This window comes from Nanorana parkeri, unplaced genomic scaffold (genome assembly GCF_000935625.1).
Source record: "Nanorana parkeri isolate BGI_ZX_2015 unplaced genomic scaffold, ASM93562v1 scaffold786, whole genome shotgun sequence".
NCBI classification, from domain to species: Eukaryota; Metazoa; Chordata; class Amphibia; order Anura; family Dicroglossidae; genus Nanorana; species Nanorana parkeri.
Genome location: NW_017307054.1, coordinates 618,147 through 638,018, shown reverse-complemented (window position 1 = coordinate 638,018; position 19,872 = coordinate 618,147). Strand labels below are relative to the sequence as shown.

The window sequence follows — 19,872 nt, the reverse complement described above, 5'->3', positions numbered from 1 at the left end:
AAGAAAGTGCATGTAGCACTTTGTCCCGTCTTTCTAGGTGATCTGGATGCTGAGCTAGTGTGGTAGACAGCGCACCCCCGTCTCCCCTCACCGCTGTCCAACCACACAGCTAACAAGGAGTCGTGCATGTAATGTGCACAGCGCTAGTCTCCGTCTGTAGAGACGCCCGATCGCTTGTAATATGCGTGAGTGTGCGCGCGCCCATGCCACCCCCCACCCCCTTGCTGGTGATCCCGAGCTCCGCCGTAAGCCCGGGACCAGCACAGCAGCTCTGCAACTGGAGATCAATACACGATCTCCGTTTGAACTCCTCCTCCTCGGAATGCAGGAAGTGATGTGTATTACATCACTTCCGCATTCCTCTGACACTCTCCGGTACAGAAGCTGGGGAAGCAGGTCTCTGCTTCATAAGCTTTTCTGGGGGTCCCCAGATAACATTAGGGGTCCTATAGACCATAGTCTCCATAAAGAGGGCCCGGCAATGCAAATTGGCTATCACATAGAGGACTTGTTAGTCCCCTATGTGATAGCAATAAAGTTAAGTGGAAAAAAAGGTTTAAAAAAATTAGTTTAAAAAAATGTAAAAATTAAGTCACATAAAAAGGCAATGCCTTTTTTTTTTTTTTTTAAAGTCTTCCGCCCCCCACATTCACATGCAAATATGCGTCGAGTGCGCCTACGTGCAACAAAGACAATTGCATCCATTGCCCCGCACATGTTACATATCGCCACAAACGTCGCAGTGAGAGCAATAATTCCAGGGCCATCAATCACTGATAACACTAAACTGATGAGCGGTAAAAGCTTTTAAAGCGTCACCTACGGCCAATTTTGGGTATGGTAGTTTTTTTGCGAGTTTGCAGGCGCACCCAATTTTAACCACTTGCCGTCCGCCCGTTGTAAAAAAACAGACGGACGGCACTGCAGCATTGGTGGGTTGCTGTCTCCAGACGGCATTTGTTTTCTGCTCGCGGGCGCGCGCGGGCAGAAAAGACCCGACCAATGCAAACACCCGTTACCGGGTGTTTCACATACAGACGATCGGCGGCTCCGCCTGTTTTTTGCCCCACTCCCCCCCTGGCCCCTCACCTTGAATCCCGCGATCCGCTGCCCCATCTGAGGCCCGGGACCGGCTCGGAGGGCATCAGGAGGAATCAAAAAATGGTATAAAATTAATTTCAGTACAGCGTTGCATGACAGAATAAATGTCAAACTACTTCAAACACCCTGGTCACCAAATGGTTAATAGTAATGTCAGTTTTAGACCCCATTCACACCTAGCGACATACCTTTTGCAGCGGATCCGCACGGCCGAGATAGCGCGACTTTCGGGGCGACGTTCCAGCGACGGTAGCGCGACATTCTCCGTCGGGCTCCATAGAAAAAAGGCAAAATCGCGAAAAATCCGCCGAAAAAAGGGTCCGGTAGAAGCGACTTGCGACCGCGACGCGCGACATGGAGTTAAGACAGCTCCATTGAAAACCATTGGCCGGCGACTTCTCGCGAAATCGCGCGATAATTCGCTACATGTGAACGGGGCCTTACGCAGTTGATGCTCCTAGTCTGGCAGTAGTTGAGACTTATTCCACTTTGGTGTGGGCACTAATGCTGCACTGCAGCCTGAGTTGGATGATGATCGCATTTGTGTCCCCCACATGTTTTATGACACATGTCCCGGGTGTATGAACACTTTGCACGTTATCCCCCGACCAGACCTCTCAGACTGCTGGAACCTGGCCAACCTGCAAGCCCCGACAACATAGCCCCTGACGTCATTATGAGCCACGCCCATTTGTCGGTGGAGAGCCGCGCCCACGGCCCGAGCAGTGACCTATCACAATATAGCGGAGGGCGTGGCTTAGAGTTCCTCCGAGCCAACGCAAGACAGCACCCTGACGTGCGAAGCGACGTCATCCTCAGGAGCCACGCCCATCCGTCGAGGAAAGCCGCGCCCACTCTTCCTTCTGCGACCTATCATCGTACTAAGCTAGCTGAGGGCGTGGCTTGGAGTTCCTCAGTGCCACCGCGAGACGCGAAGTGTGGGCGGGCTCGGCCGGAAGTGGCTTTTAGTTGTCGGTGTTCGTGTCGCGCAGTCAACGAGTGAGGAGAATTATCGGCGGTGGGTCGGAGATTCCAGTCTCCTTCCCCGGCAACATGAGCTTCCTCTTGTGAGTACTGGGGTGGCCCAGAGCCGGGACACGGGGGAGGCCTGGGGCGGAGGGTGGAGACGGTGGAGGGTTAAAGCAGAAGCTGTGCAGGGAGGAAGTGGGGGGAGGGGGCTGTCAATCCTCTGACAAGGAGCACAGAGTGCAGGTGTACCAGATGCATTATAACACGCAGAGGGTCAGATTGCTGGAAGAAGGTGGCAGGTAGGTGCCCTGCGAAGTGTGCTGGTAAGTAAGCTGCTGTTGGACCCTTTAAATGCCCATTTAGATCTATGTGTGTGTAGGGGAGTGTTGGCCATGTGCATTGTCGTGTGGTTTTAATGTTTTTGTTTTTTCTAATTTGGAGTGGATTGTGTTGCCATCCATTGGCCAAATCTTGTTGCCTCTTGCCAGTGCTCTAGAATGAATGTTTTATGTGTTGCCATTGACTTGTATGTGCCTCTCAATGCATAACAAACATAATCCGACATGCTATGTTTGTTGAAACACACGAGATGGGAGCAGAAACTATATTATAGGGATCCTCGACATGTGTTCTAGCATCTTGGAATACATGCGGTAAAAACAGTGTACATGGGCTGTTACATTTCCAGGTATGTTAGCGCATGTGTTTTTTTGAGGCGCACTTCATTAAAGTGACCTAAAATCAGGAGTTCAATCCTAAAAATACATTCGAGTAGAAATCTGACTGGACTCAGTTTTACAGAAGTGACACTCTCCTAAAAGAAGTCTCCTTATCTGGGTTTATCGAGGTCTGTGCACGGTGAAGGGCTGTGCTGGCAAAAGGTGGGCTGCCAGGCCCTTCAAAATGCATGGGCTGCCTTAAAGTGACACTGACCTCCGGGAGTTAGAGGAGAACTGAGGGGAGTGAATTACACTTCATCCTCATAGTTAAAGCTGACCTGTGACAAAGAAGCTGGCACAGGTCGGCTCTATTGATCGGGAAGTGAGCGAACACATACTGTCACTCGCTCACTTCCCGTTAGTCACCGCTCTCAGCAGGAGGATGATCAGTCACCTATGCCCACAGTGATTCCCCCTCTCCGATCCTCCAGCAATGAGTGGAGGAATGGACAGGGGAGTGGGCGGGTACAGCTGGCTCTTCCTCTAGATTGGCAGAGCCAACTGTCACTCACGCAGCTGGGTGGATCAGGACAGTATTTTCGGGATCCGTCGTGGCTGCGGCACTCAATATATCGCGGGCAATATCCTGCTATATACTGAGCTTTGGGTTGCGGGAGACGGTTAGGGTATGTCCTCCCGTGACCCTAAAGAGAACTTTGGGGAGAAACACTTACCCCAATAGTTCTCTTTTAAATCTTCAAAATACATTGAAGTACCTTTTTAACATAAATGTATACTGTTTGTGGATCACTCGGCTGTAGATCCTCAAATCATCTCTGAATTGATGCCGACACTGTCCTTCTGGAGGGTGGCTACTTTTGCTCCCCCATGGTCGCTGTGATGGACTATGATGTCATGTTTAGTATAATTTTGCCAGCACAACCCTTCACTGTGCACAGATTATGAAGCTAAATGTATGTATAAAGTCAATCGCACTCCAATATAATTTCAAGTCAAAAACGGTTTATTGACTCGATTGTTATCGCATCATATAGCGACTTTTCGGAACAACGGTTCCTTCTTCAGGCACACAATGTGTATTTTGACATTCTGTTAACCTGAAGAAGGAACCGCTGTTCTGAAACGTGGAGTGCGAGTGACTTTATACATACATTTATCTGGGATTGCAGAGGCATCTGCAGTCACTTTGGCACCCACCCGACTTTAAGGGTATTATTCAGTCAGGAGTGTGATGGGTACACTGGATTTCAGATCATGAAGCTGACACACCTGAGTAAAGAGACTTCTTTTAGGGAAGTGCCACTTATGTAAAACGGAGTCAAGTAAGATTTGAAAAGTCACAGGTCTAGAATCGAGAGCTTTATCTTCAAAGGCATAGTTCACCTTTTGAAAAAAATTAAAGAAATTTAATATTTAATGTTTTTTTTTTAAAAAATGAATTTCTATTTTTGCATGTGAACCTGGAAAGCTTTGCACCTGTGATCACGCAATACAGAGCTCCTCAGGCTTCTGCACGTTCTCTCCCGGGCAGAGCGATGTACTGAGGTCAGTTAGGAGAGAAGGGGAAGGACGGCTGCACTTCAAATTGCAGTAAAGTATAATTAAACCTTTTGTGGTTTTTGTTCTGCATATTTCTACTGCTGGCACACAGTAGATCGATGCCAAACAATTAAAACAAATTTAAAAAGTTACCAAAGAGTTGAAAACTTACCTGTTTCTCTGCCGCCCGCTCCCATCCGAAGTTCTGAAGCTTCATGAGTGGCCGTGCAGGATGATGATGGGGGGGAGGTGAGAGAAAAAGTGGAGGTGAATGCACGCAGGGGGTCCTACAGTCTGTTCCACTGCATGTTGAACAGACACCGCGGCACCCGAGGAGCCGGATCAGAGACCGATACCAGCACTGGAGGGACTTCTCTATACAAGAGGCATCATTTAAAGTAAGTCCTTAAAGCAGCATGGGGGGGGGGGGGGTTTGTGCCTTTTTAAAATAGGGCTGGTAATGATTAACATTTTTGTGTTCCATTAATCAAAATTTATTAATTTAATTTCGATTATAATGCACATACAGATCCAACTACATTGGCCTATACACATACAGCACAGCAATGAAGTAATAAAATGAACTAGGATCACACTAATCCAGCACATTATTATTCTGAGTTGCCCCACGTGAGATTAATAGCGTGCTGGATTAGTGTGATTCTAGTTAATTGTATTACTTCATTGCTGTGCTGTATGTGTATAGGCCAATGTAGTTGGATCTGTATGTGCATTATAATCGAAATTAAATTAATAAATTTTGATTAATGGAACACAAAAATGTTAATCATTACCAGCCCTATTTTAAATGTCACTTTTTTAAATCCCCTCGTACAGCGTCCAGCTGTCCTCCCTTTTGTTACATGCGGTGGAGCTGTCCATATTCCTGCATCTAACCAGAGGGAGGACAGATGGACACTGTATGAGGTGGTTTACATCAGTTTGAAGTCCAGCAGTCTTCCCCCATCTCTCCTAACTGACCTCAGTACAGAGCTCTGCTTGCGAGTGAATGTGCAGAAGCCTGAGGAGCTTTTCAGGAGTGATCGCTGTTGCAATGCTTTCCAGGCTTGAATGCAAAAATTAAAGGAGAACTACCGGTAGTAGGTGAGTGAAAATCACTCCTCCATATCGAGCCGACGTGTGACAATGAAACTGTCACATGTCGGCTCAGTGAACACATACTGTCGCTCGCTCACTCATCGATCATCTCCCTGCAGAGAGCCGTGGCGGTCACTCACGGCTCCCTGCAGGGATTACCCACTCCGATCCTCCAGCGCTGACTGGAGGAACGGATGGGGGAGGGGGAGGTTACAGCTGGCTCTGCCTCTAGGTGGGCAGAGCCAGCTGTCATGCAGCTGGGTGAATCTCGACAGTAATGTCGGGATCCGTCCCAGGTGCAGCGGTCTCAGTATACCACGAGCTGTAGCTTGCGATATACTGAGCTTTAGGTCACGGGAGGACGCTAGTATATGTTCTCCTGGTGACCCTTAAGAGGACTATGGGGAAAAACACTTACCCCATAGTTCTCTTCTTTTTTTTTTTTTTAAAGAAACACATAATTTTGATATTATAAATGATGCGTTTCTTGAATTGTTGCGGAGGTGAAGTTAGCCTTTAAAGCTTTGTGAGTGACAGTTGTGCTCTGTGTGCGTTGTGTTGCAGTCCATAGTTCAGGCATGTTGGCGGTTGCTGTATGTGGACAATGGGGTGCCATACTGAATGAAAGGCCCTGCAGTGAACACACAGTTCCTGAGATACCGGGCATTGCATTAACGCAGTGTACTGCCGGCCTCACCGTGATATAAGCGGACATTAAGTGCCTGTTCACACTAAAGCATCATGCTAAATGTGTGGGGTTTGTGTGTTTAGCACATGGTATTTCCCACTGCAAGCTGGGTGTGCCGTTTTCATTGCCATTGATCCTCAATGCACCCCAACACACCTGCCAACAGGCATGCATTGCAGTGCTGTGCAACATGCGTTGCCTTGCAGTTACATAAAGTACTGGGCCCTAAGACAAAATGCTGCAAGTGCTTCCATCTAATCCCGGGGGATTAGATGGAAGGTAACAGGTAAGGGCACTACAAAGTGAACAATGCGGACATGGGACTGTGCAGGTGAGTGAGCTGTAAGAAGACGTAGGCTTTGTACATAGACGCTTCCGCCTGTATTAGAGTGGGAGTAAATCATGGTGGGTGGCGGTCAACATGCACAGCATACATGCACGTTATAACACGCTTACCTCGGGTGTGCTCTCCAGAGCTGGAGATCCTAGTACCCTCATCTACTTCTTATCTTCCTCCAGGTCTTCTTGCTTCACCCATTGGTCAGGCACTGATGTAATGCCTGCACATGTGCGCTGGAATTATAATATCACCTAGCTTCGTTTGCAGGAACTCTCCGCTATGCTGTACATGCATTGCGGACAGTGTACAGATCAAAAAAGTCTAAAAGTTTTTGGGCAGAGGAGACTTTTATAAAGTAATTGGGTAAGGGGTGTTGGGTCATTGAATAAATGGCTGTAGGCTGATGTCAGACGATTGATCTTCCACTGACAACTTACCAGCGGCAGGAATGCTAAGAGCCTTCTCGCCGTTTCCTATGGAGTTATTTCCTTGTTGGTTGGATCAGCGAGATGTGACTCCTCTACTGTTGTCCCCCTATGTCCAGATTCTGCAGCATTCCAGGTCATTGATGGTGCAACATCCATTACAGTAAGTTGTTGCTTGACCTTGGTGACTCTGCGGCTGGCAGATAACGCATTTGATATCAGCCTAAGTGGACGGCAGGGGCAAGTGTACATGGGCATTCACATTGGTGTAATTGAGGCAAATTACAAACTGGTCCTTAACTGACCTTTAGGGTTTGTTCACACCATGTTTATTGAGCTGCCTTTTTCTGCACAATACCGCAAATGTATAGTATGTAATAATGGTTTTCTATTTGCTCTGTTCACACCATTCATGTCTGTGGTGTGCAGAAAAATGTAGCTCAGCAGATCTGGTGTGACCAGGCCCTAAATGATCTCAATATCCAATATACTTTAGTCCTAATTGATGTTGGGAGGATGCAGTAACAGGAGCTGCAGGTAAGCAGACTTGTAGACTAGTATGAGTAGTTGGTCGGGAGTATTTGGTAGGTGAGAGGTATGTTGACGATCATATGTGCTGATTAAGAAGGAGCTTGGGTTCAGAACAAACCTGTGCTCCTCTGAACCTGGAAGAAGTCCGTCCCAAACACGGAAGGAAGCCCCTTGCAGACCACCCACAGTTTGATCTAAGCAAAGGGGTGCGATGCAGTGACATCACTGACCTTGTATGGCTACATGCCTATGTTAGGTAAATGATGTCATCACAGGCATCCCACCCCTTTGTTTACGTTCAGCTGCAGATCAGGGGATGCTTGTACCGCAGCTGATTGGGTGGAGGTGCCTACGGCACTTCCTTGTCTGGAGGAATCTCAGGTAATCACTGAGGTGTACATAAGGGATGTGTTTGCAGGAATTCACTACAGAACTCTCTGGATTTACACTGATTATTTTGTGCCTTTACCTAGTGGTAATCGATCGTCAAAAACCTTCAAACCCAAGAAGAACATTCCAGAGGGATCCCATCAGTATGAGCTCCTTAAGCATGCAGAGGCCACACTTGGTAGTGGGAATCTCAGACAAGCTGTGATGTTGCCAGAGGGAGAAGATCTCAATGAATGGATTGCTGTTAACAGTAAGTACCAAGTACATTGCAATGTGTCACTATGGCCCAATGGCTTCAGTATGTGACACCTTTTCAGCTTTCTCCACATTTTAGCACCTTTTTGATGCATGTTTTGGGTGATGATTGCATAAATCAGTTCTTATACACGTTGTTGTCTCTGGTAAAGGATCTCTGCACTTGACGTCTCAGCTTTTAAATGGTGTCAGTGGCAGGAAGCAGGTCTTGTCTTCTAGCTGCTGGATTCACCATTTTAGCTTTTTAGAAAATGCGACAATGTGGAAGACGCCTCTGTTTTTATCATAGCAGCTTAAAAGATTATTGGAATGGCAGCTGTTGGGAGGCAGCAGTGCAAATGGAAAAACGTGATGTTGACCTTGTTTATGGTGATTTTATGGGTATCTGTACATAGACTGACAGGCTTATTCACAAAAGGGTGAAGAGTTTGGAGAAGTGAACAATAGCTGAATTGGAGAATTATTCCAGTTCAGCTATGTTGTAACTGTTCACTTCTCCACCCTTCTTCAAACGCTTCACCCTTAGTGAATAACCCTGTTAGAAGTTGAAATGGTGCTAAACATATCGCAAGCCCCCCTTCCCTGCCAGCGCTCTACCAGAACAGAAAACCAGTTGCTTCTGGCTGAAGTTAATATCTGAAGATTTCCTTATGGAGCTGAGGGATTACATTTAAGCAGAACCCCCAGGCAAATCTTTTCTTAAACGTTGCAGTGGGGCAACGCAAGCAAGGATTAAGTAGTAATACCACTTTTGATAGGTGGGGAAACAATGCTCTCTGGGTGATCTGTGTACATTACAAGGATTTTAACCAACTTAAGCGTGCCATACACCTATAGATTATCTGCAGACTTTCTATGGTCAGATGGAAAAAGTGCAACAGATTCCTTTATCTATGCTACACTGTGTGGATGGAGGAATCTGCCACTGGGCCAAGCTTCAGTATCTTAGTAGTCGGTCCCGCTGGCTCTCAAAATACCTGAACAATCTGATTGGATGCAGGCATTGTTCAGGTGTTTTGAGAGCCAGCGGGGCCGACTAGCAAGATACTAAAGCTTGGCCCAGTGGGAGATTCCTCCAACCACACAGTTTAGCGTAGATTGAATGCATTTTAGGGGTCGGCCGATATGGGGTTTTTTTCCCTACAGATTATGGGTCACCTTTCAGGCCGTAGGGCACTTGAATGCATTTTTTATGATTTTAACTTCTGAGTTTAGTGTCAATGTAATTCCGGCCATACTCTGTGGCATTGAACAACAGGCTTTTAGCCAGAAACCTAGATCCTTAATTAACCTTTTATCAAGTGAATGGAATGATTCCAGGTGGTTATACTCGACAACCCTTAACAGAATGTAGCATACAAGAAAGAGAGTTGATACTGATCAAAAAGAAGTTATAAAGGGTCAGAGTATCCACGTGAAAAAGTTAGATTTTATTATAAAGAAAATATAAATAAATATGGTGGAGGTTGTGGTTATTTATGATAGTGATCCGTTTGTTCAACTATTTAGAATAAAATCTAACTTTTTTACGTGGATACTCTGACCCTTTATAACTGCTTTTTGATCTGATCCTCTTTGATCAGCATCAACTCTCTTTCTTGTATACTCTATGTGGCTGCACGGCGGTGAGCTCTAAGGCCTCATTCACACAGCGTTAACTTGGGCCGTACATGTCCATAGGAAAGAACAGGCTGCCACGTGCAATCACAGCACTGATGAAGGGGACCCTGCGAGGCCCCGAAAGCGCTTGCCAATGAGATACAGCTATTGGCAATAAAATATTTTGCTTTTTCAACTCATGGTGTGCTGGTGACATTTTTCTACCAATCACAGCACCTGTCCCTCCCGGGAGTGGCCCGATGCGGCCGTGCATGCTGCATGGACGTGTATGGCCTGAGTTTACGCTGTGTGAATGAGGCCGAATGCTGAGCTTCCACATATATTCATACAGCCAGTGTTCCTATTTTTGTGCTGGGGGTGCGTTCACTCACTAGGATGGAGTTACACCACAGCTCATAATGGGTTTTGTCTGAAAATGAGAGTTGTAAACACAGTCGGAGGAATAAAATGCAGGTTAGTACAGGGGTGGACAAATCGTTATGGAATTCAGGATCTAGTCTGTCCTATGCAGGAGGCGGCACTGACAACTAGAGGGAACCCTTAAAAGATGGTTGCCAGATGTAAATTTGTGGCCTGGCTCCTAAAATCTGTCCAGCCCCGAGTTAGTATAGTTCACAGATATTCGTGTTTTGGAGATGCAGGGCTCTGGTCTGAAGGTCTCATGTCAGAGGATGGATTGTGAGGATTGAATGACGGGGTGTTACAGCTGATGTCTGTTTATATAGCTGTCTTCTCGTCTGGCTAAGAGCCGGCTGTCTTTGCAGGTCTTGAGGTCTGTAATCCCCTCTTGGCTTTGTCCATTTGTCACCGGCTGGAAAATAAACCAGAGCTCTCTAAGGCCCCGTTCACACTGAGCAATTTTATCGCGCGATTTTTGCAGCGATATCGCTCATATTTCCACGCGATATCGCTCCTCTGTAGCTTCTCCAATCCATTTCAATGGAGCTGTTCACATCTCGTCGCTCAACGTCGCTGGTAGCTTGTCGCTCCTACATGACCCTTTTTTTCAAGCGATTTCGAGCGATATTGCTCCTGATTGCATACAGCCCAATTGGAAAAAGTTGCGCGATGTCGCTCTTTGCGCAATATCGCTCAAAATTGCGTGATTTTCATGTCGCTCAGTGTGAATGGGGCCTTAAACGTAACGTTTTCACTTTCAATTCTATGAGTGACCGTGTTCTCAATTGTAAACACCGTGAGTGCTTTGTGTTCCTGCCTGAGTGTGCGCTAAAATATAAAGTCTAAAATATAGACTGTACATGTGGCCACTTAGATGTTATGTGAGCTGTAATCGGCAGTAAAGTGTCATTTCACCAGATGCAGCATTTGTGTTGTATTAGTATGGATGAGGTGCAATTTCGGTGATGAAAACCGCAATAAACCCGGAGTGGGCAAATTAATCTAATTCAGGAGCAAGTCTGTCCAGACCAGCAAGATTTTTGATTGAATAATAGTAGTAGTAGTAATATTAAAGTAGTAGTAGTAGTAATGTTACAGTAGTATTCATGTTCCATTTTTTATTTACATAGTATTTGAGGTTGAATAAAGACATTAGTCCATCAAGTCCAACCTATTAGGATCTCATTCTAGGAGTACCTGTACCCCTGTATATTACGGTCCCTTAAGAATTCGTCCAAAAGTTTCTTGAACAATTCCACATTCTTTGCTGAAATCACCGCCTGTGGCAGTGAGTTCCAGACCTTGACCGCTCTAACTGTGAAGAACCCCCTTCGCCCCTTGTGCTGGAATTTTGTTCCCACCAATTTTAGGTGATTAAGGCCTCTAGTCTTTGTAATGGAGTTAATTTTAAACAGTTTATCGCTAATGTTGCTACCACCATTGAACATTTTGTACATGGAGATCATATCCCCCCTTAATCTCCTCACCTCCAATGTGAACATGTTTAAATTTAGTAGCCTTGTCTCGTAGCTCTGGTCCTCCATACCCCTAATTAGTTTGGTTGCCCTCCGCTGGACTTTTTCCAACTCAAGGACATCTTTTCTTAGTACTGGTGACCAGAACTGGACCGCGTACTCCAGATGAGGTCGAACCAATGATCTATAAAGTGGCAAAATTATAGACTTGTCCCTGCAATACATCCCCTTCTTAATACAGGAGGGCTACTTGGCTGTATCCCAATGGAAACGCAAGACCAAATGAATGTGACTTTAATGTCACTTTAATAATAATTTACTATTTTTTTTTTTTATTTTTTTTTGCCGTCCGTCCGTTTTTTTACTACGGGCGGACGGCAAGAGGTTAATGGGCCTCATGTAAGAGGAATGGAAAAGAATGGAAAAGCATTTGCATTATCTGTAGTAGCCAGGCAGTGTGATGCTGCATTTCATTTGGCAGCTTTAATTGGTCAATGTGGGTAAAACCCTTTCTTATCCTCTACCAGTTTTCATTGCCCAGTCTAACTTGGTAATGGATTTGTTGAGCATAGGGTGATGTGGACCATCTCAGGCTCTGAGAGACTGAGTTCTGTACTTGCTGAAAGGATTGATCTGCAGATGGTGTGTTTTTTTTATGATTGTGTTATAAAGCCATATTCACATTGTTTACTGGCACCAACAACTTGTAGTCACTGTGCCCATGAGCGATTACTTTTCTGTATGACTAGGACTCCATACACAGTGAATGCAATGAGCCCATTTCCAGTAAATGTTACCCGATAGTCACTGACGCCACCACATGTCGTACCTCATACACATATCACACGTGAACACACGCTTACCTCCCCTTTACTGTTTGGATTGTAGACTCCCAAGAAGTTGCAGTTAGGAAAGTTGTGAGGCATCTGTCACTGTCGCTCTGATGAAGGATCCCTGTGCGGACACGAAACGTTAGCACTGTATGACAGTATGTGACATTGGGTATTGAATAAACATACAATACTTTAAAAACCCTTCAAGTGTGTGCCGGTGAATTTACTTTTATTTACTATTAGTGTTTTGCACGGCGCCATCCGTGTGGTCACCTTGGCACCACATATACCTTGTGGTTTTGAGACCGTGGCAGTGCGAATGGGATTTGGACTTTGTCATACACATATCACACCTGAACACACTCTTACCTCCCCCTTTTACTGTTTGGATTGTAGACTCCCAAGAAGTTGCAGATAGGAAAGTTGTGAGGCATCACACAAAGTTGCCTATAAACTGCTCGAAATTCATCTGATCCCTGTTGGTTTGCCCCCATTGCAAAATCAAAACAGATTTTGTTCAATTGACTTTTGTCGAGGGAGCTGGTCCAAAAATTCTCTGACAATGAGCACCTGCTTCCAGTCAGATGCAGACATTGTATGGGTGCTTGGATGCCACTGCTGAATACAATGGCCTGATATGGGAGGGTGCTCCCGTCCGTGCTGTTTAGTCTGGTTGGGGGGAAATTAAAAAAAAAAATGTTCCCATGTATGGCCAACTTCGAAGTTTTTCTTTTTGTGTAGGGAACCAGCAGACAATACGTCAGGAGAGACATTACAGCGAGATGTCTGCGTTGGTAGTGGTGGAGGGTTACATCTGGTATATCCAGTTGGATGTGGTATAAGGGAAGGGTTGTATACTATTTTATAACTCTATACAAATATCATTCACATTAGTATTTCCTCTTCCCCTTTTTTTGTTTTTCCAGCTGTGGATTTCTTTAATCAGATCAACATGTTATATGGGACCATCACAGAGTTCTGCACAGAGACGAGCTGTTCGGTGATGTCAGCTGGGCCCAGGTATATATGAACAGACCTATTGTTGGTGTCTTTTTGTACTCTTAATATTTCTTTATATAGATCATACTATGCAAAACATTTGATACGCATAAGGGAGACAACTGATATGTTCTTGTATAACATCACATCTTGCTGTTCATCTTGTTTGGTCCTAAGGAAAGTGAAAATAAATACCAGCAATGAGAAGGGTGCGAGCCATCATGTGTAAGGGGAGAACTTGAACCCAATAAAAGAGAACTGGCCTGTCTGGTTCAGTAGTTTCCTTGTAGACTTGATATCATTTAGAGCTGCAGCTAACGATTATTTTCAAAATCGATTAGTTAGCCGATTATTAAGTTCGATTAATCGGATAAACAATCAAATACATTTTAAAAAATGGCTCCAGTGATGGACTACTAGTTTGTATTGAAAGGAGCAAGCTTGGAGCGGTGGAAGTAAAAAAGAAAAAAAAAGTGTGGTGTGCAATATAGTGAAATGGAAAGTGTAAAATTATACAGCAATCAATGCAGAATGGCACCGGCTATAGAGGACTACCAATCCCAGCAATAGTACAATATACAGCGCAATGCAGAATATCACCAGCTATAGAGGAGCACAACAAATCCCAGCAATAGTACATTATAGCTGGTGGTATTCTGCATTGCGCTGTATAATGTACTGTTGCTGGGTTTTGTAGTCCTCTATAGCCAGTGGTATTCGGCAGTGCACCCCTGTATAATGTATTATTGCTGGGATTTGTAGTGCTCCTCCTATAGCTGGTGGAATTCCACATGGCGCTGTATAATGTATTATTGCTGGGATTTGTAGTCCTCTATGCAGTGCAGAATATCACCAACTATAGAGTACAACAAATCCCAGCAATAGTACATTATGCATACAGTATATAATGTATTGCTGGGATTTGTATTCCCATGTATAATATACAGCACAACGTACCATCAGCTATAGAGGTATAAAAATCCCAGCAATACATTACAGAGCACCACGTGTGGGAAAGTGCAGGCTTATACCTGAGCAGTCTTCCAGCAACTTGCTTCTGAGATCGGGCCTGTCAATCTGTCGCTGTCATCCCCCACACCTGCTCCTCCTTACTACATCTCCCCGCGTCCCTGTGCCGATGGAGAATGTGGGCGGGCGGTGAGTGTGAGGCGGGAAGGAGGTGCGGCGTGTAAAGCGTGGATGCGGGTCTGGCAGCGTTGAGCGTGAGTTAGGGAGGAGGTGGGGCGCGCAGCGTGTGTGGAGCCGTGAACAGGGCCAACTGATCAGAAGCCGATTAATCGATTATTGAAAAAGTTTGACAAGTTTTTCAATCGATTATAATCGATTATGTCGATTAGTTGTTGCAGCCCTAATATCATTTGTGCTGGGTAAGAGATTTACTAAGTGTGCCAAACTAATTCCAGTTGTAACAGCCGGTTTTGTTACAATCACATTCCTGAGTGTGACCGTGACAGGGAAAGATTCACAAAACAAAAATACAACAAATTGTATCATTACTTTTATAAGTTTTCTATGACCAGGGACCCCTCAATCTCAGATGTGTACAGATGAATTCCAAGAGCTTTGTTATGCTGGGCACACACCTTACAACCATCGCAAGACTTTTGTCTTGCGATGGTTGTAAGGTACTTTAAAAAACGTACGATCGCAAACCGCGCCCCCCTGAGGGGCGGGCTTCCGATGACCACAATGACTAACAGCCAGTGTGCGCTTGAGCCATGCTACACACCCGCCGAACATCGTATGATGCTCGGCCGGTTTTCGAACATGTTCGTAAGTTTAAAGTCGTGCGACCTTACAGTAGTAGAGGTCGCACGGCTTCCACACACACACCTTACGATAATCGTACGATTGCGGGATTTCCCGCGATTATTGTATGATTATCGCAAGGTGTGTGGGGACCTTTTACTCTAGTTTTCCCAAGACTGCCTATAATGCTCAGCTGTACATAGCAGTATAATGAGGATGGACACTGATTAGAAGATGTGTCTTGCTGGAATGGGTCGGCACACAGCCTTGGCCTGGCTTTGAGGGTGCTTTGCCCTATGAGGCAGTCCATGTTGCATTTAGAGTATTTCTAGTACATAAGCACAAGGACTTTTCACTTGCAATGTAGCAAATGTACATTGGACACACAACTGAATTAGATGACACATAGTCTGAAAGAGGAACACTATTTCTTTACATCATTCCTTTATTATACTGAGATAAGGGAAGCAGTTGCTTAAATATTTGCCCCAGGAAAGTTCCTGTCACCATGGTTGCTTGATCCCAAATGATCCCAAAAAAACATCACTAGGGTGAACATATTATTGGTCATCTATCAATTAAAGTGCACGTTAAAACCATCCCAGCCCGATACCCTCACAGGGTATAAATATATACCCTGGCCTTGGAATTTGCTATGGTGCGCAAAAACAGTGCATGTGATATTTTTGTGCAACTCTTGCTTAGCCTAGGAGTAAAGTGACCTCCATGTCCACGTCGTATTTAGTTGTCAGTCGTGCACTGCAGGTCTTTTCTATAGCAGTTATATCTGTTGCTTTGCTGGCAGTGTTATGGTGGCCACATATATCAATAAGATCATTCAATCAATCATTCAGTGCAGCTAAATTGATTGCATTACAAAAAGTAATGCAGTGCATGGATGCCCAGTTTATCCGGTATAGATCTATGGCCTTTAGTAAAAAGGGCTTCACTTGTTAACTGTTTGATAAATTTGTAGAATATTATACTGATCAATGCATGGGTAGCGACCCAGATTTTCTGTGTGCTTTACTCCCTTCTGTACTCAATAAAAGCCCCATTCACACAAAATGGGTTGGCATCCATTTTTCATTGTATGCCAACGCTAGGACATCTCAAAATGAATGGGAACAGTTTTGCACCGGTGCGTTACACTGTCCTCCGCTGAAAAAAAAGAGCAGGCTCTACACGGGTACCCCCCCCCCAATGCAGCCCACTGGTATGCACTGCTAACACGTGTCACCACAAGGCAGAGCCAATACCTTGTATAGCTTCAGGTAAAAATTAGACCACAAAAAAATGTAACCCAATGCACTATGAAAATTCAAGTCAACGTATCTAAATTGATAGCAAAGTGTCTGTTGCGCCATTTTGATATTTTTAATCGATAATGTAATGCTTGTGATCGCTCGTACCTAAAATCGATTACACAAATTGCTAGAGGTATGGACACCTCTAGACAAAGCTGTACACGGACCCTTGGATTCTTTTAATTGGATTTCACATTATAAAAGAGGACTTTATTAACATCAAATATCTTTCAGGTACGAATACCACTGGGCAGACGGCACCAACATAAAAAAGCCCATTAAGTGTTCGGCTCCCAAGTACATTGATTATCTGATGACTTGGGTCCAGGATCAGCTTGATGACGAGACCCTCTTCCCCTCAAAGATCGGTAAGAACTCAATCCCAGATGCTGTAGTATGTGATTTTCCTTTTTGTAGCCTCACATCACTTATTATAAAAGATGCCGGATGGCAGACGGCTTGTAAGAAAACATGTTCATTTTTTTGGGCTCACTTTCTCTATTGAGTACAATCCTTCTACTGTCTTTCCATCTATAGGGTAAAGCCTTACTTACATTTCAGTTTAAATCCACTTTGGGGCCCATTCACACCACATCATGGCGCTAATCACACGTTAGGCTAGGTGTGCCACAGTGGGGGGAAAAAAGTAATGCACGTGCGACTTTTTCACCGTAACGCACTGTATTGTGGCAATGTATGACCACCGGTAGGTACTTTGGTATACCATTGTAATTCATCACAACGCACCTTGTGCATGGAATCGCCTGCTAGGTGTGATGTGCGATAGGGCACACTAAACACAGAGGTGCGATTAGCGATTAACTAAAGGTGTGCAATGTGTTCTTTTTAGTTTTGTTTTTTCTTTTTGTCCCTGTTTGACATCTCCTGGAGGTCCCGTTCAGACCTGTAGCTCTGCAGTCAGGAGGGACCATGAGTTTTGCTAATTACAGACTCAGCAGGATATGTGTCAGACATCTGCAGAGAGACCACTGCTTCCACACACGGGGCAGGGGTCCTTCTCTACAGCTTGCTTTCAGGGGACAGGGTTCTCTCTTTGGGTTGTAGCTGCTTTCTAAAGAAAACATCTGGGAGACTTGCAGACCTTTCGTATTGATGCTCCTGGAATATATTTTGCTGATTTGAATGGGAAGTTGAGTTGGGCTTCAGTTTGTTATGTTGCGCTCCATCGGACCGTTTTCAGGCAGCAGGAAGTAGAGGAGGTTGCATATACTGATTATGGAGACTTTATATATATATATATATTTTCCTGGCAGTGGTAATAATCACAGTTAATCATTTATTTCATATTGTAGTATTTCCCATCTAGCGATGTGTTTTGTGTGTTCAGCAGAAGTCGGGCTGGGAAAAGGCTGATATTTAAAACACATTATTATTCTGAAGTAGTACTGATTTTTTTAAACTTTTTTTCAGTAATGAATCCTGATCAGAAAAATATACATTACCCAGCAAAGTATTTCTTTACCCTTTTAAGAAATACAGGCACGTAGTCACCATGTTTCCAAGCAGCTCCAACTGTCTAGCTCTGTTTTCCTGAACTTCCTGTCCAGTGCAAGGGACAGAGAAGTCTACAGCAGCCGCCCATCTACTAGCTTGTAAAATGGACGACCTGATTCTGCTATAAACTAAAACATTTAAGGATCGGCCTCCATTGTAAGTTATTTCATTTTGACTTTAATATCCCGATAATCAGATCTAGCAATATTTTGGTTTTAAAGCTGTGGAATTCAATGAACTGGCGTGACCGCAATTTATCATTCTGACTCCAGCTTGTTTCCTTATCCGTGTGTGTGTGTTTTATATATTGTCTTGTTAAGATTTCTTTGGTGCGTATGGCATAGTGATGGAGTGTTGGTGTCATGTAGAAGGGGCTGTATATTGAGTCGGTTCCTCTTTTTTATCGTTGTTCTTCCTCCTGTCATGTGACCTTTGTCCACATTTTGGTCACGCACGCATGCTGACGACACTTGTCACAGCTGTGAACTGCCAGCCAGCTGGTCCCAGATTTCATGTGACTTGACCATCTGGAACAACACGGATAGACAAACAGGCGTCAAATAGCAATGGTAACCATATGCAGCCACATTGGGAGAACGCCTACAGTACTTTATATGTAACATGTTCCCATCCACATACATGAACTTGGTTCAGCTTAAAAATAAATCACTGCTTATGTTTTACTTTTCTTAAGAACGCCAAAACTGAGGTTTTCCTTTGCTATTGAGGAGGCTGGGGAGTTAATGTTTACCTGAGTTAACCCTGTCTGTAATGTGCTGGTTGTTGGAATCTTCCCAAATCTTTCAAACACGCCTCTCCTTCTAAGATCCAATTTATTTATTCATTTTTCTTTCCTCCCATCTGTGTATCATTAGGGAGGTTTCTCTTCAGTTCCCGTCCTGTATAACAGGACGGGAATGAAAGCATATTTCCAATGTGAAGGAAATCCCCTCGTAGACAGGTGTCCCCATTGGAAGATGTCCCCTCTCTTCCTGTCCTATGGGCAGATTTTGCTGTGTGCGCTCCCAACACTCTGCTCTAGTTGTTGGCTTTGCTGGGATCTCCTCACAGAATCTAGTGACGGGGAGTGTGGTTCAGCAGCTCGGGGGGGCAGGAATGAACCGGGATCCAACACCCCCAAAAATGTTGGCTTTGTGTCATATTTTCAAGAAAAAATTAAGCAGCAAGAAGGGGATATTCAAAGTATTTTGCATCTTTACAGCCATCACCGGCTGTTTAGATTGACACCAAGAACATGGCGGCAGCAGCAGCTATATTGGTATAACCATTTCTGCGGGCCGTCGTACATTTACATATTGTGGCCCGGTAGTGGTTAACCCTTCTCTACTTGCAAGGTGTTTTTATTAATGCCTGGGTCCTGTGGGGGAGATTTCCTTTCACTTCCTGTCCTCGAGATGCAAGACAGCATGCGGAAAAATCTCTAAAGTGAACGGTTTTTTTTTTTTTGGTTTTTTTTCTGTGCCAGTTGCTTGATAGACATGTGCACACTACAACATTTCATTAGCAGCTAAATTTATTAAGTTTGGAAATAAAATTCTCTGTTTACATCTTACTGCCGTCAGCAGAATGTTAACAACGGGCAGTGGGCAGGAACAATGGCCAGCCTGCTATTTCAAATTGCAATAGCGGGCTAGCTATTGAAACCCTGCCCACTGAGCAGAGCAGCGGACCCGAGAGAGAAGTTTTCTCTCAGGTACTCGCCTCTGCTCATTGGCAGTGGGTGGGTGCAATTGCCAGTCTGCTTTCCAGAAAATACAGTTTTAATTCTCTGGCATCTACCAATCCCTGTGGCAGTTTACTGTGTATCTATATTACTAAATGTGTGCGCTGAAGTAGGGGCATGGACGGGAGGAAGAGTCTACAGGAGCCAGAGCTTTGCACCCATGATTCACTGATTGTGGCTGCAATGCTTTATTT

General features: G+C 44.7%; 1 protein-coding gene across 1 annotated transcript in view; it reads left to right on the top strand.

Annotated features, from left to right (window-relative positions):
• Positions 1-2,012: 2,012 nt before the first annotated feature.
• MOB1A (MOB kinase activator 1A) overlaps positions 2,013-19,872 on the top strand; it is a 27,348-nt gene continuing 9,488 nt past the window's right edge. Inside the window, exons 1-4 of the mRNA XM_018564837.1 lie at positions 2,013-2,168; positions 7,845-8,011; positions 13,270-13,363; positions 16,654-16,787. Of these exons, the coding sequence (XP_018420339.1) occupies positions 2,155-2,168; positions 7,845-8,011; positions 13,270-13,363; positions 16,654-16,787 (409 nt within the window). The 5' untranslated portion in view covers positions 2,013-2,154. The remainder of the gene's footprint in view (positions 2,169-7,844; positions 8,012-13,269; positions 13,364-16,653; positions 16,788-19,872) is intronic.